Source organism: Falco naumanni, chromosome 13 (genome assembly GCF_017639655.2).
Source record: "Falco naumanni isolate bFalNau1 chromosome 13, bFalNau1.pat, whole genome shotgun sequence".
Lineage (NCBI taxonomy): Eukaryota > Metazoa > Chordata > Aves > Falconiformes > Falconidae > Falco > Falco naumanni.
The window spans coordinates 18,566,804-18,592,403 of NC_054066.1; the positions used below are offsets into that span (position 1 = coordinate 18,566,804).

Consider the following 25,600-nt stretch of genomic DNA (forward strand, 5'->3'; position numbering starts at 1 on the left):
CAGATCTGAAGAGCATGGTTGCTGGAGGCTGGCTGAGCTCACTAACAACTTGCTGCTGTTGAAACAGGTGGTCTTGGTCCCTCCTGCCACCTTTTGTTCTGTCTCATGTCCAGTTCCCTAGTGAGCTGGTTCAGACACAAACACTCAGAAAACTGACCCAGATAACAACATAAAAGGGAACAGTTCTCTGTTGAATTATGCTGGAAAAGCTCAGAGAGGTGCGACAAAGATTGCAGCTAGCATGGGGAAAGGGAAGGGACTGGGTAGCTGAAGGGCAACTGAGGAAGGAGAGGGATCTCATTTTGGTAGCAGTGTGTTTAGATGAGCGCAGTTGTCCTGTGTAATATGTGCTGAGGACCTTGTATGATTAGAAATGAATTTGTGTCTGTAGTAATTCTGGGTATATTTAAGTCATGGCTTGCAAAGTGGCAGAACTGTAAATGGAGATGAAAAAATGTGCTTACAAGAGATTATTTAGTCTGAGATGCCTGCACATTGCCCATGCTGGTCTTGGGTACATCTAAGCAGCATCTATTACAATAGACTGTCTTACAGCTTTTCATAATCAATGACTGCATTGAACAGAATGCTTACCGATAGGTCATTGTGGATCATATTCGTGTTGCATTTAGTTGGGAACTTACTGAATTTGAAGAAGCAACTGAGCATTTTGAAATGTTTTAAAAACCTGGATTTACTATACGGGTGCTCAGAGGCAGCCCCACCTGATTTAGGTTTGAAATGAATGCTTTCATGTGATGCTAAATGTTACAGCTTCTTAGAATAAAGCATAAAGTCAAGAATGTGAGACCTGGATTGTTTCACCATCTCATTTTTTAACCTCCAACGTGTTGTTTGATATCTCTGGTTCATTTGTTCCTTATACAGAAGAGGAAGGTAATGCTGGTGTATTTTGTTGGTAAGAATGGCAAAGTGTATGAATAATTTATGTGTATGATTTAAGGCATGTCAGTAGTTCCAATGTGATGAATGCATCTGTTGCTTACAACAACTGTTGTTTATCTGTTGCCCTATTTCTGCAGGTAGGTCTTGTTCCATCCATCGCTTTTTTTTCCTGATTTTTAGATTAAAATCCACAGAAATACAGATTTCTGCTTCATTTACCAAGAACAGGCAAAATACATTTTATATCTGATAGCATCAGAGTACTGAATTCTGGGATACTAAAAATAACAGTATTAACTTTGTGACTGCTTATTTCTTGGGTTTTGTTTTTCATTTGTGTTTTCTTTTTTTTTAGGAAGCAATTAATTTGCTTGAGCCAATGACAAATGATCCTGTGAACTACGTACGTCAAGGAGCTCTGATTGCATCTGCCCTTATCATGATCCAGCAGACTGAGATTACCTGCCCAAAGGTAGTGTGGCGTACTTAATTTACTGGCTTGCTAGGTGGAAAAATTGTCCTGGATGCCAGATCTTTAGGGTTTGGCACTGCATGTAAGTTTAGCAAGAAAGTGTATGTGTTTTGTAAAGAGCCAGAGCTGGATGCACAGCAGGAAGCTCCTGCATGGATCAGATGCTCACTTTGGAATGGGGGAGCAGTGCACGCTGATTGAAACATGGTGGATAGATAACAGCATTTTAATTCTAGGTATTAATAAATGCTCTTTCTTAAAAGGTCTAAAAGCATCTTCAATGATATGAAAGTGACTGTCTTCCACTAACATGCACGAGGCCCGTATATTCGTGGTTTATGTGAGCACTGTGATTTAGTGAAGGAGTTGGTTTTGACCGTACTAAACTTAGTTTTGAATGTTGTCAAGCTGCAGGGAAGTCCTGCTGTAACTATGTTTCTTTTGTAGCTAGTCTTTTCAGGTGAAAGAGTTTCTGCTGTCAGGACTGGCTTAGTGGCTTAATAGCAGATGCATTGGTTTTTTAATGGAGTTTTTCTTTCTGCTCAGAAGGCAAAAAGGATGGCATGTGCAGTGTTTAGCTTTTAAAAACAGATTGCCCTGTGAATATATGACAGATGATGATATGCAAACATTTGTACAGGCTAAAGTCCACATTAATAGAAGCTCTGAGGTTCCCCATTTCGTCTGCTCTGGTGAGTGCTGAGGCGGAGCAGTAGCTGGTACTTTGCTACTCATCTGTCATACATGGGTTGCTTTTGATGTCATTTTAGAAATTGAACTGTGATTAAAAACAACCACTTTTTTACTGTATTTGGATGAGGAGAAAGAAAAAAAAAATCTTTGGTGGAAAATTTTACTTGGGAAAGTCAGTGAAGGAAATCTACAAATACAGGTATCCAGGTATTTCCAAGTCATGGAACGTGTGCTGGCAGACAGTTTGTTCCTTGGAATTATAAAAAAAACCCACAACCACCCACATACAAAAACCCAAAAAAATCCACCAAAACCAAAAAACACCAACCAGTTAGTTTTCACTGAGCAGTATCTGGGATCATTATTTATATTATCAGAATTGTAGTTCAACTGAATAAGCCAGTGGAGGACACTTAAGAGTTAACATTAGATCCCCTCATCTTCTAAGATCCAAAGTCTCTGTAATGTGAAGTTGAATTATCTTTCTGAGGAAAGAAACTGCTTGTTGTTTTTATCATTTCTTCCTTGGTCAGGTGCTTGGAAAGCCAGCCATCAGTATAGGAGATTGGGTTTAATCATTCTCTGCACCTCTAATGATGGGCAAATTGTATAGCTCTTTGTGTGCCTCAGTTTCCCACTTGAAAGAAATAAGTATGATACTTTCTTCTGTGAAAGGATGTTATGCGAATAAATTCATTTTAGTTTATAAAGCACCGTAATCCCCTTAGGATAGGAATTGACACTGCTCCGAATCAGTCAGACTTCCAAGACAGTTGTGGATTATTTGCTGAGTCTGCCTATTGGAGTTTCAGTCTTCTTGAGATGATAGATGAGTCTGTTTATCCTAAAGGAAAGTGCAAGCAGGAAAAAGCTAGCAAAAATGCAGCTTACTTGAGGTGTGTAATAAGTCAGATTTCTTTCCCCAGAAAGGCTTGGTAACCTTGACTTCAAAGGTATGTGTAATACCTAGGCTTGTTAAATTGGTGATTAAAATAGTTAGCTAGCAAATACAGGATGAGATGTATAGCGTAGGGTTCAGTGGCTTGTTTAAAAATGGGGAAAGGAACTGAAAAAGCTTTATGCCAGAGCCTTGTTTGAGCCAGAATTTGTGCAGTGTTACATGACATAGATACAGAAGGCAGTTCATTACCCAGTCATAGAAATGGGGCAGATATTAAAAACCAAATAAACAAAAAAACTCCAAACAGCCCCCTAGACCCACTGCAGATTATAAAATAATAAATAATCACTGAAATATTCTGCTAGTTTAAGAACTAAACACAGAGTATATAAATCTTGTTTTGAACACCCCAAAAGTTATAACCTTCATCGTTTCTTGCTCAAAAGTAAAAAAGGAATATTTTGAGGAATATGCTGTCAATTAAGTTATTTATTATCCATGGGAAACTTTTCTTTGGAGCTCTCTGCCAGTCTGAAGCAAAATTGTTTTACTCTGATGTGAAAGGGTGGGGTTCAGTAAAGTAGCCATTTTTGGATTATGGTGACATATTTTGATCTGATTAGATTCCTAAGTGGCATGCTGGTGCACTGTGTGCCAAAGCATCTAACCTGCAGTATGTGAATATTTGCATTACTGGGTAAGCAGCTATTAAGGGGAGCATGACGGGTTTCATATCCCACAATCTGTATGTGTGGTCTTGGTGGGGTTACGGAGAAACTAAATTTTATGTATCATCTTATTGCTGCTAAATACTTTGTGGTGCTTTGCATGTGAGAGACTTTGATTTTTAGTAGTGACTGTGTGACCAGCTTCCTGTCATTAATTTTCAGTTTTATCTGTTCTGGGATTTCATTTTATTTTATCGGTAAACTTACTGTTTCTGAGCTTTGGGTTGGAGGGACTTCTCTGGTGATGATTTGGGATGAAGATGGTAGCAAACAGTCTTCCTTGAACAGATGTAGGTTTTTCAAGAATAAAATAACTTAAGTTTTGAGAGCTGAGCATTGCAATGCTAAAATGCTAGCAATGAACAGATATTTAAGAACTATTTTGGTTTAAAAGAAACCATTTTTCTTGTGAGAATGTAGACATATGCCTTCGAAATCCCCTTTGCTTTCTTCTTTCCTTTGTAGTAGTCTTCCTGTTTGTTGTGCTTACTCTTTATTTAAACAAATAATTTAAAGAGTTTAAATAAAGAATTGTCATTATACAATTATGCAAGAGGTCCCTTGAACTTGCAAGTTGCTTAAGTGCCAAAAGGGCTACCTAGCAAATCTTATTTAAATCCGATTTGGCCTCTTTGCAGTTGAAACACAATTCCTTTGCAGCCAGCATTATTTTTCAAGACCTCGGCTGATACATTTAAGAACCATATTAGTGCAGGATATAGAACAATAACAAGTTTATTTTGTGAAATGGAATCCTAAATTAGAGATATGATGAGGTGATTGTAACAGAAATCAATGACAACTTCATTATGTGTTTGTGATCTGCAGAGCAATTAAGACAGCAATTTTGGCAACAAACTGCACGTTTAACATCCTGAATTTACTTTTCCTTGCTTCTGTGTTAGGATAGTCATCTTGGCAATATGAGAAGATCATAAGCAAGGTTAAAGCTTTCCCTCTATCTTCTTTCAGTCATCTTGGCCTGTTATCTTTAAGATGTTGTTGATTGCGCTTTTTTTTCTCTCCACATTTAGATGAAATGCTAGGCCTTGGTCTGATGCAAGAATGATTTTTGCTGTATTCTAGTAGCACCTTCACATTCCTTCATGTAAGCCTGTTACTGTTAGATGCTTCTGCATAGGGAAAGAGCAGGCATATGCAGAATAACTCTCAACTTATGAAGGCGATGGGTAGCACATGAACAATTTTAAACCTGTTTTATTAAAACCAGATTCCTAAATACACTTGTTCTTAAGAACTTGCATTTGCAAAAAGCATCGTGCACATCAGCTGCTACTGTTTTCCTTAGTTAACTGCAAGTCTTACTCTTTAACAGTTTCATGGGCTTCATGTGCATGAATGTTGACTGGTGGAAAGAGAAGTGGTAAACAACCTGATAAATGACAGCCCCTTGGGTTTGTGGTAGGAAATGGTGCTGTATCATTCTCAAATTCTCTTAAAGCCTGTGTTGTTTTCTCAGTGTTTCCAGGGTTGCACATTTGGCTTCATTTGAAATCAGTGGCATGTCATTTTGGCCAGCACTAATTACCAGAATGGTGGGTGTGTGTATTGTAGGCAGTGACTCATTTTGTCTTTACTAATGTTTCACTGCTGCTCCTGGAAGTCACCCAAATAAATTTCTTGATAACATTTCCAAATGCTATAAAATTTTTGAAGTGCTTGAAGATTTCGAGGGAGATACAGAGCCTGTGGGTTTCATAGCATGTTAAATAAACCTATTCAGCAGTTTGGGATGTGATTGTTGCTGTGGTTTAAAGGAAAAATAGTAGCAGATTAAAGGGCTCTACTAGACAAACTGGCAGATTTTGTTTCAACAGTTTATGAAATTATCTGTTGTCATCTTGCTCCGTTCTGTGGGAGGCAAGTGCCCCAACAGCAGAGGCAGAACTGAGCTTTTTGTCTGTACTGGTCTTGCTTTCTCCAAAGAGATGGAGCAATGATGCAGCCTTCCTGAACCACTACAGCTAGAGCTGCCAAAGCAGGCTTTCCCCGGCAGGAAGGAAGATTTTCAGCTGAGACCTGATCCAGCCAAAAAATCCCATTCCTGTGAAGTGTTTGCTTTATAGGAGCAGCCTGAATAAATGAAATGTGCAGGCCTACTGTGCATTCCAGTGTCGAGGCGATCCTTGGATCTGGGTTCGCCTGGTCCCCGAGTCCAGGCAGGTTAGCCTCCTACCCTTTCATAGAACAATTTTGCCTCCACTGATGTTAAAGTAAACCTTTGGAAAGGGCACACTTGCTCAGTACATCTCCTGGTTTGGCAGTGATCCATGGCTCATGATGCACAGGTATGCAAAATTTATCTGAAAACAGAGCACTTTTGATATGGCACTAATACTTTGTATTCTTATAAGCAGACTACATAAGGACTATTTCTTATTGCAGCTGTTCAGTGCTGCTTCATTGAATGCCTGCTGTCAGCTGATTCCCTGCTATAACCTGTCTGTGTCACCTGGAGAGGTGGCAATTGATGGTGCTCAGGATTAGCAGCCAGGTTTCTGTCCTTTGGTCCCTTGCAGTTGTCAGTGTCCTGGTTAGCGAGCTGCCCTGCAGTCTCCTGGTGCCACAGCCGGTGGGTTCCTGGTGGGCTTGTTGCCTGGATGTTTTGGTCATCTGCTCTGGACTGATGTACATGTGAGTAGGAGCTGTGGAAGGCATACTAAGGAAAGGGTGCTTACAGGGGCAGCATGCCGTGACCAGAGGAGGTGGATGACTCCCCTTGCTAGCCCTGCCTCGCCTTTCCTGAGCAAAGCGTTTCTGCTCTCTGTCCTGAGGTGCTGCTCCATTACAGTCCACTGAACAAGCTTTGTAACATCTGTTTTTATAAATATTCCAAACCCAGAAGCCGAGCCAGAGTCACGGGAATGATGTGCTCCAGAGGCACTGGAATCCTACTGCTCAGTTCAGCCAGAGGAGTAGTTTAACTTGTTGCTTTTGTGTCTCTGTGTGTTTGTCCCAAATAATATCGGAAGACTTTGGTTCACCTAGCTGCATGTGATTGCCCTTGATACTGCACAAGGCTGTAAATGCAAACTAAGGTATTTTTCCAGTGTACAAGAGGTCAGGCATATGAAACAAATTATTTATATTAAACAGGTAAAGGTCAGTGTAAGCTTTTATGAACAAAAATCAGGAGAGCGTGAAAAAGCATAAACAGAATGAAGCAAGAGCAGAGTTCAGTCAGTATATCCAGAATAAACCTGTACTGTGTGTGCAGTATCTCTCTGCCACACATCTGTCTGTGTGACTGCCCTGAAAAATGTATATGGCTTCTTTGTTTCTGCTTGAATAAATGCAAGGAAGTTTGTCACCTCCTTTTGGGGACAGAGGCTAGTAACTAAAAACTTTTCAATGCAAAGGGAAATTGGTGAATAGAGGACTAATATTAGCACACAAATTTCTGGACTGACTTAGACTGAAAAATGGAAATACCTGCTGGTTTTCCCCTGTCAGTTTTAATAAATGCCTCCGGTTGTACTGGAGAAGTGTTGTTCTGTTCGGCTTTTTTGCTCCTGTTTAAAAGTGGCTGGCTGCTCTGGTGCTTCATGGGTGTGAGACTCCATTTGTGTGAAACAAAGTGATTTTAATACACTTGTGCTCAGCAGGACATGCTTTACTGTTATGAATGTTAGTGTCTTTTGCTGTCACAGACTAGTTTAAAGCTGAAGAAGTTAGATGCCATCAGTGCTGAAGGAGTTGAGGTGCCAAGTAGCACATCTGGGTTAGTGGCTGAAAGAGCAAAGGCAGGAAGGGTAGCAACCAGAGAGTGTCTGTTCCATTAGGGCACCTGTGTTTTAAGCGGTGTGGTGTTGGGAACTATTTTTCAGAAAACATGTGGTCTTAATCTAAAGTGTTCACAAAGTGTGTAGGGCTGCCAAGCAGCATTGCCACCCTTGGCTTTAATGGTCATGGGCTGAAGGGGCAACCTCTGTTGTCTTTCCGTTCCAGACGTTGGACATCATCTCCCAAAGGTATGGTCTCGGCTTCTTGCTGTATCTGGTTGAAAATTCACATGTGAAACATGGTGAGATTTATTACTAGCATTACCTTGGTTGCAGGATTACCTCATGGCTCTGATGTGCTTTTACTGGGGAATCTGATCTTGTGCTTTGCTGAGAAACACCTGCAGTTTGATTTATCCCCTCGGTCAGCTCTTCTTTCTGTTTTGATCTTCTTTTTTTTTTTTTCTTTCTTTAACATTGAATCCCAGTTTGACAAAATGTTTTTCTCAGCACAATTCTCATGTCACTGACTCAGTTGTATGAATGGTTGGATTTTTTTCATGGGTGCAGAAACCTTCTGTAAGTGCTTTGAGATTCTCCAGTGCACTCCAAGACAGATCACATACTAGGAGTGATGCCTGAAGGCTGCTCCTGGTGCTCGGTGCTGCCCATCTTTAGCACAGCTTTGGAGCTTGTGGTGTTCTGCACAGGTAGGATACTGGCTGGATCTGTTACCAGCCAGAAGGATCTCCTCAGTGTTGTCAGTATTTAAGTCTCCTTCACTGGTACAGTTATGTGCTGGGAGCATCATAGGCTGTGCAAGAATATTCCTAGTGGTGATGCTGAAGCTTGGCCTCTTTGCCTATAGCAAACCCTAAAAGTGCATCACAGCTGAAAGGTAGGACCTTTCCTCAGATGCTTGTTGCTGAGCAGATGTTACTGGTGTTCCTGGAAAGGCACATGCTCTTTGGATGGGAAAAATGGCTAGGGAGGTATCTGGTGTTACGGTTTTATGCTTGGAAACTTCAACTGCATTTGTGATACTAGGAACTGCTCTGTGTCCCTGGTGGCTGTGTCTGGCCCTACTGCCTTGGGTGAGAAGTTTGTCCTCTCATCTGTGGCTGCAGATGCAAGAAGAGGATTTGGAATACCAGCAACAAAGTGGACCAGTAGTGGGAACAAGCTTGTTCAAGACATCTTGGAAAGAATCTTTTTGAAAAGACCTCCTTTCCTTTAGCATGTCAAGTCAAGGCTTAGTATGAAGACAGAAAAAATGAAAACATGTCATGTGCATATCTGGATTAAAATTAATTTACAGAAGAGGTATAAAAGACTTTCCCAGACATGCCATGGATAGGATGCAGCTTCCCAGGTTTTGAATGGGTGGCAGATTGGTATTTCCTTGTCTGCTTTTTCAGCTATAAAAATTGAGCTGTATTGTTGCTTTACTGTATGTATTAAAAGACATAGGTTACTAATTTTTCAGAAAGCCTTAGATATTGCTGGAAGTGATACTGTTCTGTCTGTTCAACACTTGGTGAACCAGTGAAAGATGAAGCTGTTCTTCAAAGCAGTGATGATAATATAAGGCAAAGGTTTAGCAGTTTACTGATGTTCACTTAAGATAGTGTGATGAGCGTACCATGGCATAAACTGTTAGTTAAATACTTTCATTCATGATTTTTACTTAAAAGGTAGGAGTGCAGTAGCAAAACTTGCTGATGACACACCATAGGGGCGTTACCAACACAGCAGAAATATTGCACAGGAAAATCGTAATAGGTTTGAGTTTTTCAGCAGTAGGAATTAGAGGAAATTTCATGAAGTGCAGTGTCATGCACCTAAGGACATGGCTTGCTACAAAATCATCAGTTGATCTCTTAGTCCAGTGACATTCCAGAGATTCTTAGGCTATTCCTGTAAGGCCTGCAAAATGTGGTTTGGAAATGCATGTCCATCCTGACTATTCTGAAATCAGTATATGGGTATCTTCAAGTGGGGAAAACATCTGTGATGAATTAGTAGTGGGATGACTTGTAACACAAGTGACTGAACCTGTTGAAAAGACAAATGCCCTAGGGTGCAGAAATCCAGGATGCTACCATTAATGACAGAATATTTGACTTAATGCAGTCAGTGTTACAATCTTTCTCTCTCTCTCTCTCTTTTTTTATTATTATTTTTATCCAGGTCAGCCAGTTCAGACAGCTGTATTCCAAAGTGATCAATGATAAGCATGATGATGTTATGGCAAAGTTTGGAGCAATCCTGGCACAAGGCATTTTGGATGCAGGTAATTCCCAAATATTTAAAACAATTTTCTGAACTTTTCTTAGCTACAATAGCTGTAATAGCACCTCATTACCCAAATGAAGTTTGCTGGCTTTATGCCTGTCACATAATAGTAGCAAGAAATCTCAAATTTCAAGTTGTTTTAGCTAATTAAAGAAATAAGCCCTTTTTTGCAGTCAGCTTATATCAGTGTGCTTCTGTTAGAGACTCAACCCAGTCATTGGAGCAGAATTTGTGTCCAGAAGTCTGGACAAATACGATCTTTTTGCTCTGTTTGTCACCCTGAACGTTGATTTATAGCATGATACATTGCTGCTTTATTTTTCTAAGTAAGTATCTGCTCCAGAAACTTGGAAATCTTGTGGTATCCAGTTCTCATATTTTGCTTTTTCTGTTAAAACTTGACATAACCAGTTCTTAAAAAATATGTATTGAATATGTTTTTAATAACAAGGTTTTGCCTTTTTCCTGATTACTGAGAGATATTGCACAGTGGGAAACATCATTAACTGCATCTATGTTACTTCAGAAGACCCAGTTAGTTTCGCAGACCACTACCTTTTTCTAGCAGAGGAGATGCCGTTTCATGAGTGTTAATGTCTAAATGTTGAGCCAGGGATAGGATTCTCTAAAGACATTAGAATGTCACAAGGGCTGAATTGCTGGGTGAATTAAGGAAGGATCTTGTAAGCAAAGAGGACAGACAATGTTTTGTTTCAAATTTTTCCTTCTGCTGGAGTTAAGACTTGTACAGTGCTGTGTCTGTCGATAGCACCCCCTTTCCAAGTTTCCAAACACAGTTTCTCCCTTCTGGTCTCTCGTGCCATGGCCTTTTCTTGCCATACACCACCTTATTCTGTGTGATCAGAAGAAACAAGCTGTTTTTTCCCTGTACTCTGAGATAGAGGTTAGTCCTGAAGTCACGTAAGCAAAGGAGTCTCATGTATTTGTCTCTGTGGCATGGCTTCAGCACAGCACCATGCGCTGTGCTTACACAGTGTCGGTCTGAAATTACTACATCTCCAAGCCATGTGGTGGGGGGAGAAAAAGTTAGGGCTGCCTGCACCTATCTGCATGGAAACATGCTTAAAAAGCTCTCTTCCTGGTGGGCACATGGCAGTCAGGCTGCTCTGCGCTCTATGACTAGGGCTACTAGAAGAAAGCAACTGGAACCATCTTCTTTATTTTTATCGCCTCCCAGATACTCCTCCTGGAACTCATGCTGAGCAATATTCTTGGCATAAAACTGTTGGAATAATTTTGGTCATTCCCATACTCATACTGTGTTGCTGGGAAGCCAGAGCCCAGCTGGCTCAGAGATTTTTCTCTCAGCAGTACAGACCTGCTTCAGATTCCAAGCTTTAAGATTAAATCATAAAAATGCAGCTAAAACCTTGTTTGCTTCCTGTGTCACTCATGTATTATATAATCACTTGGAAACCAGAAGCATCCAATTTTAATAAACTACATATGAATTTGTGCCAACTTTAACCTCTTTATTTCTTGCCAGGCAGCTGAGGGAGGGCTGTGAACTACCCTTTCTTAACCTATTGCCGTTTTCATTGGAGCCTCTTAAAAGAATAAATTCTTTTTATCTGTCCCATACAAGTGCTTATCTGAAACAATGAGCTATAGAATTTAATTATCACCATCAGGAAAAAGAGGTTCTTTGTGTCATCTGCCACAGCTGGGGCAATTGAATATGGAGGTTTTGTTGGTTTGTTCTTTTTTTTTGGTGGGGGAAGGAGAAGAGCGTAATTATTTTTCAGTGACAGACTTTGATTAAAAGCACAAGATTTCCAGTGCGCAACTGGTAAATGGTGCAGTGGAGGTAGGTTTTTTGCTCTGACAATGAGGCAGTCAGACTTCCTTTCCTGGAAGGAGCAGGATACCTTGGGAGCACTGAATTGGGAATGACAAATTTGGTCATTGTCTGATTGTTAGGCCCCAGCAGCTACATTTTTACTTCTTTAATAAAATAAGACAAATGTAGACACTTAAATTTAACTTGGGGATTTTGTTTTTCCTTCAATCCCTCTGAACTTTTATAACGCTCCCCTTCATGTACAAACATGCTTTCTCGTTCCAGGCGATGACTCCCTTTCTGTTCTTTTCAAAATCAATGTGCTTTATTTTCTGGAGCATGTATTCACAAATGTGAGCTACAAAAGGGATATACTGATCTAATTAGATGTCAGGATTTTACCTGCTTGAAGACTGTTTTGCCTTCTGGACTCTATCTTCCCTGGTTCTTAATGCCACATTTCTCAATCAGTGAGGAAAAAGAAGGAGCAGTAGTCACTACACAGATATCTGTGTAGTATCTGGAAAATCCTTTTTTGGAAAGGTTTGGGTGGTATGAGCAGTGGGCACTGTGCAATGGGACAGTGTAGCACTGGGCAATTCAGACTGAAGACATAGAAGCTGTTGACAGCCTGATGGTGAATGTACTGGATTCTCCACAGTTCGGAGACATTTTTGATGAGTGATGAAAAAGAAAGTGTCATCCAAATTGCAGAGGAAAGAATTGCCTATCTCTTCACTGCTGTCTCCAAATACGCATCTCGCATGATGTGTTATATTTTGGATATTAAAGACTTTATTGCAAAAAGTAAATTTTGCATAAGGTCTGTTCTTCCACACGTTGAATTTGGTGCTACTGTTTCCCACCTTTCTCCTGCCTGTCCCTGTTCAGGAGCTCTTCATGTAAAGTTGGGTCTAACTCTCTGGTAGTTAAGAAAAAAGTCATTATCCTGTGCTAATGTTTTTGTCCATTAGGTAAGAGCTACCTTGTGTTTCATTGTCCATGTGAATCAGGTAGCTGGCACATGCTGAAATCTACTTTGCCAGGGTTTTGATGGCTCGTCCTGTGAGATTTTTGACTTTTCTGTGCTGCTGCTAACAGTTCAGGTAGTCTTCATTCACCACATAGATGAAGTGGTTTATAAGTCTTTGCTGACAGAGAAATGAACACTGTGATACTGTTAGAAAATGAGGTGCTGCCTAGGCCAGGGTTGGAAACTGATTTCCGAAGTCCGCAAAACATCTTTTTCTAATGACTCTTGTACTGGTGTGTTGTCCTGGGCTCACACTGCCAGAGTATTACCAAGTGCCACCATAACTATGTAACTATGTAAAGGGTGAGTTCATCAAAGTATATAAATCATCAGTATCTGCTTGCTGCACTCCCCGTCCCCCCCTCCCCAGCCTTGTTAACTGATATTAAACTTGAGCCAGCAAATCCTTATAGCCTTTATTATAGCCTTTAGAACAGTCACTTTAATTCCAGCCACCTTTGCTGCAGTGACAGTGTGAATTCTGGGAGATGGACCTTACAGTACTACCCAAGGAGCCCTGAAAATTTTTTGTTGTGTGCTGTTGGGTTTTGGGGGGTTTTTTGGGTTTTTTTTTCCCAGGCATCATGTCACAGCTTTCATCCGTTCAGCCAAAGATCTGGAATGTGTTCCCTTCCAGATTGTCAGAGCTGCTGCTTAATCATAAAGATAAATCACAGCTGTGCAATACATCTTCCTACCTTTCCTGCTTCCTGCAAAACCCTGGGAGTGAGGGTGGGCTGTGTGTGGGTGAAAACCAGCAGAAAGATGTAGCATGACAGCATCTTTTGAATATGAAATCTTGTTACTCATCCAGGAAATTCCAGAGATTGGATAATACAATTCTAAAGGGTAAAATAAATTCTGAAAATGATAGTCCAGAAGTTTGATAAAGTCTAGTTAAGTTGCTTGTGCAACATTCACCGGGCTGCCTGATCCAGAATATCTGCAGATTACTGCCCTGCCCTTATGCAGTGAAGAAAACTTCAAAGTGAAAATGAAGGAGAAGACCAGAAATTCAGGTGTGCAGTTTGACATGTTTAGGGATAGCACAAGACCTCAGGCAGTCCCTCCTTAATGCTGTGGCAAATCCAAGTATAAGGGCAAGAGATTGGCATTCGAGAAAATAAGGAGAAGCAGAACAGACCTAGCAGCAGTAAAAGATGACGCTGTATCATGGCCTTTCTTTGAAGAGGTGGCAGGAAGGAATAGTCTAGTCAAACAGCAGATCTGTTGCTACCGTGGAAGGAAAGCAAGGATTTTGACGCCTTCCTGTAGGATACTCGGCGTACTATGCAGAGTATTCTATAGGAGGGCATCAAAATACTCCATCTTCCACTGCTTCTCCTGGGACCAACACTGACAGACACCTAGCGATTACTGCTTTGTTCAGGGCTTTCATTAATTCTGGCAGCAGAAATTTTGTTTGTCTGTAAAACTCGGGCAGCTCCATTGCTGCTCGCCCTATGGAGCTGGCTGTTTGTGTGAGGCAGGGAAATGCTACTCCAGTTGGGATTTTCAGCTACAAAGTGCCCCAAGTTTGCGGTGAGTGGGTGTTTGTATTTTAACAAAGTTAACCTTCCTGCACCTGGTCTTGTCAGCGGTAATGGACTTGCCTGGTGCCCTCTTCAACTCAGTTCACTGTGTTCATCAGAAGAGTGCAGATCAGATTAACACTTTCTCGCTCTGTCTGCAAGCCCAGTCTTTCAATTTGGTTTCTAGCTGGATGTTTCTGCACTACATCAAGTACAGAGTTGTTTGGTCTTTGCTTTTCAAGTGCAAGGCTAAGACTTGGTTGTCTGGCAGAGATGGAATTTTGCTGCAAAGACTGCAGGAGCTTGTCTTTTTGCTGCTTAGATTGATAATGTCTAGAAGCAACTTCTGAAGTTGCTGCTGTTTACTGTTTTTTTTCTACTGAGATGGTGTAGGATAAAAACCTAGGCATATTTCTTCTGAATAACTGACAGTTCAGAGAGGCAGCCACAGAAAGAAAAGTTTCTGTATGCACTGCTTTATGTGCTGTTTTCCTTGTGAGTCTTGTCTTGTGGATCATATATATGCTGTGTCTTAAAACAGCTTATGGCAAAAGTTTACCTTTTTCTCCCCCTCTCCCTGCCTTCTGCACTGTACTTTTGTTTAACCTGTATTCATTGGTTGTGTTTGGGTAATATCTAGCAGATAGCTTGGTAATGCTGCCTGTCTGCTCCACTGTGTAAGCTGAGGTCACAGTAAAGGAGGGAGGGATGTTCCAGAGCAGAAATCTGTCAGCATTGTGGCCTGGCTTGCGCTGTGTAGCCCCCTTTACAGCAGCTGTTTCAGGGATGTGTTGCTTAGCTGTCCTTGTGGAGTACCGAGGAATGCATTGATTAACTTACTTCATTTGTGATTCCTTACAGGAGGCCATAACGTAACTATTTCACTGCAGTCGAGGACAGGACATACTCACATGCCTTCTGTGGTGGGGGTTCTGGTCTTCACCCAGTTCTGGTTCTGGTTCCCCCTGTCACACTTCTTATCACTGGCTTTCACCCCAACATGTGTCATTGGCCTTAACAAGGATCTTAAGGTACGTAACGAGCAGAGAGGAGAAGAGGTGCTGATAGCTACTTGGAAGACTGGAGTGGCGTGGGAGGGATGTGCATGGATTTGTTGGTTTTCTTGCATGTTTCCAACTTGTCTTGCTAGAAGAGGTGCTAACTGGAAGAAGTCTGAAAAGCAGCCTTAAATTGCAGAGCTGGTGGTGGGAATAAGAACAGGAAAAATGCAGAGAACAGGCTTTGACAGATTTACTTCAAAGAAAAGAACTCTAGTCAGAATATGTGGGTAGAGACCACTCTACTGTCACTCCAGAAGATCAAGGCTGGTTTTTTTAAAAAAAAAAAAATAGGAAACTTCATTGCCCTCCTCTACCCTCCGAAATAAATTATGTGGTATTCTGCCCTAGGAAAGCTAGCAGTGGGAAAACAGGATTTGTTTGGATTCCTTGGGGAATAAACATTAAACTGAGCAGTCGTGGGTACTGTACTTTTCTTATGTATCTGTTCTTCAAGCTGATCAGCTGTGGTATGGCCCCTGTAAGCTGTGTACCATGCTGGGTCTCCTGTGTTGAAGAGCTTAGCTAGTAACTTCCACAAAAAGCTTCTGAATGTGGCAGAGCAGGGGTGTGCATCCTCCTCCTGTCATTGCTGCAGGCTTGTTCTTTGCACAGAGCATGCACAGGGCTGGGCTGGTAGCGTCCTCTGTGGGGCTGAGCCAGCTTGCTGGATTGCAGCCCCTAGACCAAAACCTTAGGGCTTTACCTCGCTTTTCTTCATGTCTCAGGCCGAGCATCAAGTCAATCTACGCAGAGCTCAAAATTATCACTGTGTTTGAAGGGAGTTTGCATGAAAATGCCTTCCCGCCCCTTCCTCTCTGTCCTGAATACTTCACAGGGGTTGCATTGCTGCTTGTCTCTGCACCTCCCCAGTGGTCATAAGCTCGGCTTTTTGGCTGCCTGGCTGTGCTGCCATTTTGACTCTCCTTCCCCATCCCTTAGTTTCCAGGGAGCCCAAACAGCTGTAGGTCAGGTTATGTTCTATAACTTGGCTTGCATACTGAAGCCAGCTGCAGGCTGGTCGTGTCTTACGGGCTGCACCACACCCACCTTGCTTCCTCAGAGCAGTCCCTGTTCTACCGATGCTCCATCGTGTGTCGTAAAGGAAGAGAGTGGAGGTACTGCAGAAATTAATTCAGTTTAATAATTTGAATTGGCTGTCAGAAGATACTTTCTGCCCTTGCTTATGTAGCTGAGAGTAAAAGGCTATGTGACATGGGAAATGCACCCCCAAAATGTACTGTCCTTTTGCAAGAGGTGAATGTCAGGCAGTGCTTGGTTTGCCCTAGCGTGCGTTGACAGAGCAGATCTTCACTTAGATCTTAAACCAATTTTGTGTTAATACAAGCAGGCACAGCAACATCAAAACCACAGCAGCTTTGCAACGATGAGAATAAAGCATAGTGTGGATAGCGTAGAGTGTATGGAGAAAGCTAGGAGAGCTTGCCAGAGTCAAATTATAGAATAATTAAATAACATTGTTCTAGTTGAACTGTTGCCACTGATAACAGTTTCTCAGCTTCCGGAGGGGGAGAAGGGGAAGCTTGTATTCTTTAGAGGATCTGTGATTGTCTCTGCTTGAAGGAAAATGAAGCTAAAGTAATTATTCTGCTGTGGGTTTTTTTCCCCCCCCTGCTTTTCTCGTCTGTAACAATTCTTTTAACTATTTGTCTTAGATGCCAAAAGTCCAGTACAAGTCCAACTGTAAGCCGTCCACATTTGCCTACCCCCCACCTCTTGAGGTACCAAAGGAAAAGGAGAAAGAAAAGGTATTCGGGCTAGGTTTCTGTGTTTTAAAGACTAACCCCTTCTCCCTCCTAGTATAAACATTGATTTTGATGGCACTAACAGGGAATCTAAAGAGAAAAAGAAAAATTGGCAGGTGCTGTTGTCTCTGAAAGAGAGTTCTAGCTATTTTTTCCTGCTGAGCCTGGGACTGTTGCTGATCATGGCATACAAGTGCTGTGCTACTGAGCTGCTGGAACCTCTCTTGTCTTTAGCTGTCAAGCAGAAGCATTGATCTTAAAAAAAAAAAAAAAAATGCTTTCCATGCCCTACTGATTTGTATGTGTCATCTTTGTGCAGCACCTAGCACAGCAGAATCCTTGTCCATGACTTGGGCTCAAAGTGCTACTGCAGTACAAACATTGAGAATATTAGGTGGGACGCTTCTCAAATAGTCTCATATGGAAGGACAGAAGTGTACCTGGTCTCAGGGCAGCGGGCCCACGTGCTAAAATAATAGCTGTCAGGCCCATGGAGTGCAAAAAGGTAAATGTGGAACTAAGTATATCTAGGTATTGAAAAGGAAGAAGTGAGACCTGCTGGATGACAGGTGGGACAATAGTGGAAGTAATTTGTCTCCTAGCGCAGAATGGTGAAAGCTGTTGAGCAGACCACAGCAGCAGGCAGATCAGCCCTTAGGGAACAATTGCAGCAGTGGAGACCTCGGGCACACTGATGAATGACATTGTGTGAAAACTGTAAAACATCACCAGAATTGAATGCTGGGCAGGACAGATTTTCGAGTCACCAAGGAACCCAGAAATGAACTCTGACGAAAGTCAAAGCTCACTGCTTATAGCTGCTTTGTGACCTTTGAAATAGGATGGGAATTGGACAAATCCTTTCTCTTTTAGACTTCTCTGGCCAAAATTAAAATGTGCCAAGAGCCTGCATTTAGCCTAGAAAGCCTCGCCAGCAACGTGACAAATGCAATTCTTTCCTATCCCTCTCAAAAAGTTACTGCCTTAGAGACAGTTACTGTGGATAGAGAGATGTCCTCGCTGGAAGGGTGATGTGCTGAATTTTTGTGTTCGGGTGTTGCTTCTGGATGCTTTCTGGCTCAGGAGTGCCAAAGCCTCATGAGGGCTCCTCCATAGGGCATTTTCTGTATCCATTTCTTTAGAGCAAGGAGAAACACAACTGTCTGATTAGTACAGTGGAACACCCTTAGGTCATTCTAAAGAGTACCTGTATTCCTGTTTTTTTACTTTGGAGACTCAGGCAACAGGTTTTCCTGTAACAAGAATTCTCTTTTTTGCTCTGTTAAAAATAAATAAATAAACTTATCATATAGACACCCAGACAGTAATGATTAATCTCTAAATTAGGAAGTTTGTTCTCCTGTATATGTGGCTCGACCCAGTCTGCATTCATGGCATTTTTTCCCATCTGTGCCATTTATTTGCTTTGACGGTGGTGTATTTGTTGCTTAAACAGAGCAGTGGGTAGGAAATGGAATTGACCTTATTGACACCTTCCCTGAGAACTGATCTAATACTGTTTTCCCTTTGTTCCTCTGCCTGGGGAGCTGAAGCACTGCATAGTGCTGAATGCCTCCTCTGTTGACATATCCAGGTTTCTACTGCTGTACTGTCCATCACTGCAAAAGCCAAGAAGAAGGAAAAGGAGAAGGAGAAAGAGAAAAAGGAAGAGGAGAAGATGGAAGTGGTGGGTGCAAACAGTGAAACTTAAATGTTGTCTTCCCTCCCCCTTACAAATGCTGAGCTGTCCCACCTGCCACCTGTTAGTACTGAGCAAAGCACTGACACACGTTTCTGTGTACTGCATGCACTGGTTAGCATCATTACTCTGTGTGTATGCACTGTTAAAAGCCAGAGGTGGTATTATTATTTGTGAGTCCTTTATTTCTGAGAAAGATCTTCCTCAGTATTGTTAAGTAGCTGACTGACTTAAAGGCAGAAGCTTGTTTTGACAAATTGAGGTGTTCAACTGTGTGAACCTTTTGTTCATTATTTTATTGCCTGCTGTTTCTAGGCCAAGGGAATGTTATCTCTTAGCCCTGTACTTTTATTTTTAATGTGGAAAATTCTCTTAGCAATTTCATGTCTTTGGTACCTCTGACCTTTTAAAAAGGACTCAATGTTGTAGCAGTTGCTTGGTAGTGTCTGAATCACTTGAGAGCACTGAAGAGTTTTTAAACTTTCTGGGTTTGCACATGTTTAACGCCCTGTTCTGAAATGTTCACCTTTCGACAGCAGTCTCTTATGTGCTTTGCCCATCTGTCAAAATGCCAAACATTATCCACACCCAGTGCAGAACCAGCTGAGCTTTGAGCATAGGATCCATATGCTGCTGAGTAGTTACGGTGATTGTTTTGGTCCTCTTAAGATTCTTTCAGCTCATAGACCTGACACTGGAGTTTGTCATCCTCATTTGTCATCCTGGAGCAAGCTGAGGGATGGAGAAATGGCTGGACAATGAATTCTTGGTGGTTGTTGTAATTTGGAAAACATACAGCAGCTAAGATTCTTGCTGTGCCCTGACAAAGGAACCTTTTTGTGCTCTGCTAACAGATGCGAATATGCCAAGAACAACTGTAAGCTGAAAATGCATTATAGAATTGTTTAGGTTGGAAAAGACCTTTCAGATCATCAGTAAAGATATTAAACAGAACGGGCCCCAGTACTGAGCTCTTGTGACCGGCGGCTGACTGGATTTAAGGCCATTCACCACCACTCTTTGGGCTTGGCCATCCAGCCAGGTTTTTATGCAGCAAACCTGTGCTGGGTCTGGCTGAGCCCCATAGCAGTCCTCGTAGTGCTGCGCTTTGTATTAGTGGTTAGAAAGGTTGATAACACACCAGCGTGTGGGCGCCTGCTGAGCAGTGCTCGCACAGTACCAGGGCTGTCTCTCCAGCAATCCCCCCCCCACACCAGTAGGCTGGGGGGGTGGGCAAGATCTTGGGAGGGGACACAGCCAGGACAGCTGACCCAAACTGACCAAAGGGATATTACATATTGCATGATGTCTGCTCAGAAATAAAAGCTGAGAGAAAAGGGGAGGAAGCGGGAGTGTTCATTATTTATGACATTTGTCTTTGGGAGCAACCGCTATATTTACTGAAGGCCTGCTTCCTGAGAAGTGGCTGAACATTGCCTGCTGATGGGAAGTAGAGAATAACATCTTTTGTTTTCCTTTGCTTCCACATGTGTGACCTTTGCTATTGCTTTATTAAACTGCCTTTATCTTGACCCGCAAGGTTTTTTCCATCTTACTATCTTCCCTCCCTGTTCTGCTGAGGAGGGGAGTGTGATAGAGTGGCTTGGTCAGCACCTGGCATCCAGCCACGGTCAACCCACCACAAGACGCTACAGCAATCCAAGCCATGAGCAGCTAGTTTATCCAGGAGAACACTGTGGGAAACTGCGTCAAAAGCTTTACTAAAGCTGACAAGCCCAGTAGAAACCTTTCTGAATCTACTTTAACATCTTTGTGAGAAAAGCAGCATGGTCAGAGAATTTTTGGCCTCTTTAATTGTAAAAAGAGGCACACAAGTGGTATGTGAAGGGAGTGTGGCATAAGATCAAAGGTGTATGTGTGAAATAACCTTCCTAAATCTAAAGTGTGGCCATGTTGTAGGCACTGAACTTCATCCAGTTAGCCCAGAGAATGAATCCCATGCATAGGTAGGATCTCTATTTTTTGTCTTTTGCTTCCTTTATGAGAGTTTTCTCATCACCAAACATTGCCTTTTCTTTGAATTATTCTTACAGCACTATATACTAAGCAAAATGTGCTGAATGGATTCATGTTTCTTGTTCTCCTGCAATTACAGTTTTTTGCAATTACTGCAATTTACAGTTAAGTACAGGTGTTGAGAGGAAGCGATACATTAGAAGGTATTAGTGTGTCATGTCTGTGTGTGTGTGGACTCCAGATGTCTGAAAAATTTTCCTGGCTGAATTGAGCATAAAAATGAGGATAGCAAAAAGGGATCTTGCTGCCACCTGCTGTGTTTGAGTGTTTTGCTGGTTTTTTTAATGTTTTAGAGGTACAATTGCTTTCCTGTTTTTCTGTTATGCCTGTTGTATGACTAGCAATCCACAGCTTCCAAGAGATCTGCACAGTGACAAGCAGTCACCATGCCAGAGAAAGTCTTGTCAGCTGTTACAGGACATGCCAGGCATTTAGTGGTGTTCCTGATCATTTCCTATTGGTTGTTTCCATCATTTCTGCAGTCTTTTTTGTTTGCAACTCCGATGTTCCTGAGCAAGAGGGAAAACATGATTCATGTTCTTAAGTATGCAAAGGATGCTGTGTTTTTTCCTTCTGAGCTTTTGCCTCTAGCTGCTGAGTCATTGGGTAAAGGAGGGCTTAACTGCAATTCCTTAGGGAGTCACTGAGGTCAAGTCATTTTGGTTGAGTGGCTGTCAATACCAGTAGCATGAAATGTCAGTGACAGCTTTATAGCTGTGAAGATACAAGGGCAGCTTTTGGCAATTTTCACGTGCTCATTAACAATATTAAAGAGTCTTCAGCTGTGAACAAAAAGCGGTGAGTGATTTTACAGGAAAAGTATTAGAAAGGGGAGCGAGAGGTAGATTGTTCACTACCACCTCTCATTGAAGTTACTTTCACCTGCAGTCGACTGAGGCATTGCCTTGATGAGAGCGCTTAGATTTATACTGGCGTTGCCTGTGCTAGATACTGTGGTAGATACACGTTGGCTTGTTCCTTGGCAGAAGAGTGGTTTCTCACCACACCCTTGAGTTGCTGCCTGGTTGTACCTTACCCTCCTGAACTGAGAAAGAGTTAGAGATTGCTGTTAAAATCATGTTGATGTTCTTTTCCTCCTCCACAGGATGAGACTGAAAAGAAGGATGAAAAAGAAAAGAAGAAAGAGCCTGAACCCAACTTCCAGCTTCTGGACAACCCAGCCAGAGTCATGCCTGCTCAGCTCAAAGTTCTCAGTATGACAGAGAGCTGCCGATACCAGCCTTTCAAACCAGTAAGTGTCACCTTCCTAGCCCGTGTATGTGCTACAGAGCATTCTCAGTGTTGGGCTTGTGTGTAAGGACCCAGAAGTTCTGTATGTACATGAGAATGCCACTCATACCTAGTGCATCACTGTCACGTGTTACAGACTTGCAACTTCACTGTTGTCATATTAACTTTTTAGTGTCCCTTTCTCCAAATGATGACATGCAGTTCTAGTTGCGGGAAAGCCAGAGCTGCTGCACACCTTTTCACCATGCTAATGCTGCTTTATTTTTCTTTCTCTTCTACATACATCAAATGTTGCAACGTGGAAACCAGTCAGATGTACTTTTTGTATTAATGACATTGCTGGGGACATATAGACTAAGCCATGATCTTTACAAAGGGGTGAAAAGTTGTACAGGCTTATTGTCAAAGCGCTGAAATACAGTAGGGCTTGGGCTGGAGCTTTGTTATCCTGCAGCGGGATTTATACCTAAATGGAGGGATTTTGTCATTAAACAGATTTTCTATTCAGTTACATCTGACCTTAGAAAAGTGTCTTCACCTCCTGTTAACACAGAAAAAAGATAGCATGTGATTGTCAGGTGGAGTATGAAAAGGATCTTAGTTACCCCATGGGCTTAATGCTAACTTTTCTGAGATGCTCAAATATATTGCAAAGCTGGTAAGCTTACTCCTGACCTCTAAATCTCCAGAGTCAGATTCTTTTGGTCTTCATTTTTGTTCAAGAAATAATACCCTTGACTCCCCTCTTTTGCAGGACTATGCATGGGAAAATGCTGTTCAGAAGTAGTAATATTTTTTTCTAGGAAAATAGTCATGTTTTTAAGAAATGGACTTCCTTGAATTCCGTCAGCACATTAGAATTTTCTGCGCATCGTCCCCTTTTAAAGTGTCTCCTTTGGCAAAGCTGTGGAAGGACTTTTTAGTTTCTACCCTTTAAAAAGAAGAGGTGACTCAAATGGTATTTGAATTGGGAAAATCCGCTATGTGGTCCAGTAAGCATCATGTCATGCACTGGAATGTAGATGTATGAAATGAGATGTATGGAATGAAATGTAGAGCAGAGTCTTTCATGAGAGGAGTGCAGCTTCCTGCCTTAAACCCCCATAAAGAGGTTTTGAAGAGAACAAAACAGTGCAGTTTCTTGCTGGGATTAGGGTGTGTAACCAACAAGGCTCTTGAAATGGAGCTGTTCTGGACCTTTGCTCTGCTTGGGGGAATGCCAGAGTAAAAGGCCTCTTTGAAATGCTGTTTATAGCCTGGAATCCTGCTGTGACCAAATCCCCGATCCTGGCCAGGCATGACACAGCACTGCCTCTTCACACCTTGTGTTTCAGTCTTGGAGACGCACAGATTTGCTTCAGTCTGCCAGGATGTTTGGCTGTGATCTTTGTAATTAATTCCCCTTTGGTTTTACAAGGTTCTGCTAATAGGATTCATCAGTTGGTGGAAGCTGGTGATCAGATTAGTCTGTTTCAGATAGCCTCCTGGGAGGCGGCTACACAGAGAAGCTTCACTAAGCTTTGTGGCCCTGAAAATATGAGCCTTATAAAGCAATTATGGTTCAATTAGCTTTCATGTGGAAAACCGCAGACTGGGATTGGAGTAAAGCTGCGTATCCAGATGTCATTTTCTATCAAACTAGACTTAGATAGTGGAAATATAAAAGGTAGCCTGGGTAGAGTGTTCCATCCCCTTACCAGACAGGGATCCAGGTGAGCGTCAGATGCTTTGCTCTCTGAAACTCATTCCTGCTGAGGTGTTTCACGTGGCTCAGGATGAACACTTGTGGTCACAAACACTCCACCATGAGGCAGAAGCAAGCTGCTCTAATGCTCACTGCACTTGTCTTGCAGCTTTCCATTGGAGGCATCATCATTCTGAAGGACACCAGTGAGGATATGGAGGAGCTGGTTGAACCCGTGGCAGCTCACGGTCCGAAGATTGAGGAAGAGGAGCAAGAACCTGAACCACCAGAGCCCTTTGAGTACATTGATGATTAAGACCTGAGGTATAGCATAGCATGCAAAGTTACCTTTATTAATCCAAATGAAGGGAAAGGCCTCTTTGGATCAACTGAAGCAGTTACCAGCATTCAGCACTCTTGTTTTAGCTCTTTGATGGCTTCTGTGCCAGATTCAGAAACATGCTCTGTCCCAGTTTGAAGAGCTTGGGAGCAATAAAAAAAAGTCCACTCTTCCAGATCAGGCTTGACCCAGTCGTATTGGATCTGGTCTTTAATCTCACAGGCTTAGCTACCCTTGAGTAGAGCCTTGCTGGGCAGAGTTACAGCAGTGCGTGGGGTCACAGGCAACAGCTGAGCTGTGAGTAATCAACTCATGAAAAATGGCCCAAAGGACAAGTGGTTTATGTAACAAAGCTGTCATCTGCTTGACCTCAGTGAGGCACGACTGATCGGAAGAGTGCTACTACTCTGCTTTCTGGGGTTGTCTTGTCTTCCCACCAGATCTTAGCAGATTTTAAAGACACATGGGCTCTGTGGGGCTCTCTGAGCCCGACATAAGGATACTTGTAGATCTGTTCCAGGCGATGAATGGTGTGGTTCTCGGGTTCCTTGGTTAAAGTGCCTGAGCTGATGTGCAAGTTTCTCACTGAGAGGCAGAAACCCAGTTGCTTTATTTCCAAATATGGGCTGGCATGTCCCAGCACTCCAAAGAGCAAAGGTTATGCACTTGAATTGGTGGATGGGCAGGAAAACAAACTCCTTGCTAAAATCTGTGAATGTTGCGTCAGAGGCAGGCTCGGGTGAGCGTGTGGGGCCAACCACAAGAAGCTTTAGTTAAATACATTTGCTTTTCTGGTTTCTCTCTTCCCCCTCCTCCAGGATCATGTCCTCTAAAGAAGACACTATGCTTGATATCAGAAAGACAGACATGAAGACCTTCCTATCAAGATCTGCTGTTCAGTGCATGCAGCCCCAATCTGTGCTGAGCTAAAGCTGATAGTCCGTGTTTTATGGCTGAAGAACAGATATATGCTATTTAGTGTACTCTTTCACAAAACCTTGTTTTCAAATAAATATATTAAAAACTCTTGACAGAAAACCTGCTTCTTTAAAAAAAAAAAGAAAGGGAAGACTAACAACCCTGTCTTCCACTTGCTGAAAAAACTAGACCTAAGTTGTGCACCTTCCTTCAGTGCAACTTGACTGACTCTGCTCCTATGTAGAGTTGTTTGGATCTGTGCACATTTGCTTTCTCTAGCGCTCGTTTGGGCTGAGCAAGGTCACCAACTCCAATCTGGCCCAGCCATAGCACTTGGTGCTACAGAGAGGGCAGGTCTCTACTTGCCAGCAGCTTTCCAGATGAGATCTGCTTCCAGATTACCTCTGTGGTACTGACTTTGCACTGATCGTTGTGCACAACCCATTGCTCTACCCTGGTATTTGTGTGACAGTGCGGGGCTTGACAGGAGGGCTCTGGGTGTTAGTGATGGAGAAACGGGGGCATGTGTTTCCTTGTTTAACAGAATCCTTCCCCCCCCCCCCCCCCCATGTGCTTTCACTGCTTCAACCAAGTACGAGCATAGTAGCTGATGTGAGCAGGCAGCTAGAAATGCATTACAGGCCTAGATGGGGTGAATCCAGACATGCCTGTTGTTACACTGATGTGCATCATTAGCCAAGGGGGGAATTTACAGTCAGGGGTATGGAATGAGCAGCAGTCCG

At 42.3% G+C, this 25,600-nt stretch overlaps 1 protein-coding gene across 1 annotated transcript in view; it reads left to right on the top strand.

Annotated features, from left to right (window-relative positions):
• The window catches only part of PSMD1 (proteasome 26S subunit, non-ATPase 1), a 75,584-nt gene extending 50,619 nt beyond the window's left edge, over nucleotides 1-24,965 (top strand). The window contains exons 18-25 of the mRNA XM_040612906.1: nucleotides 1,262-1,378; nucleotides 9,634-9,736; nucleotides 14,966-15,135; nucleotides 16,839-16,931; nucleotides 18,523-18,615; nucleotides 21,770-21,916; nucleotides 23,769-23,923; nucleotides 24,758-24,965. Of these exons, the coding sequence (XP_040468840.1) occupies nucleotides 1,262-1,378; nucleotides 9,634-9,736; nucleotides 14,966-15,135; nucleotides 16,839-16,931; nucleotides 18,523-18,615; nucleotides 21,770-21,916; nucleotides 23,769-23,915 (870 nt within the window). The 3' untranslated portion in view covers nucleotides 23,916-23,923; nucleotides 24,758-24,965. The remainder of the gene's footprint in view (nucleotides 1-1,261; nucleotides 1,379-9,633; nucleotides 9,737-14,965; nucleotides 15,136-16,838; nucleotides 16,932-18,522; nucleotides 18,616-21,769; nucleotides 21,917-23,768; nucleotides 23,924-24,757) is intronic.
• Nucleotides 24,966-25,600: the final 635 nt, after the last annotated feature.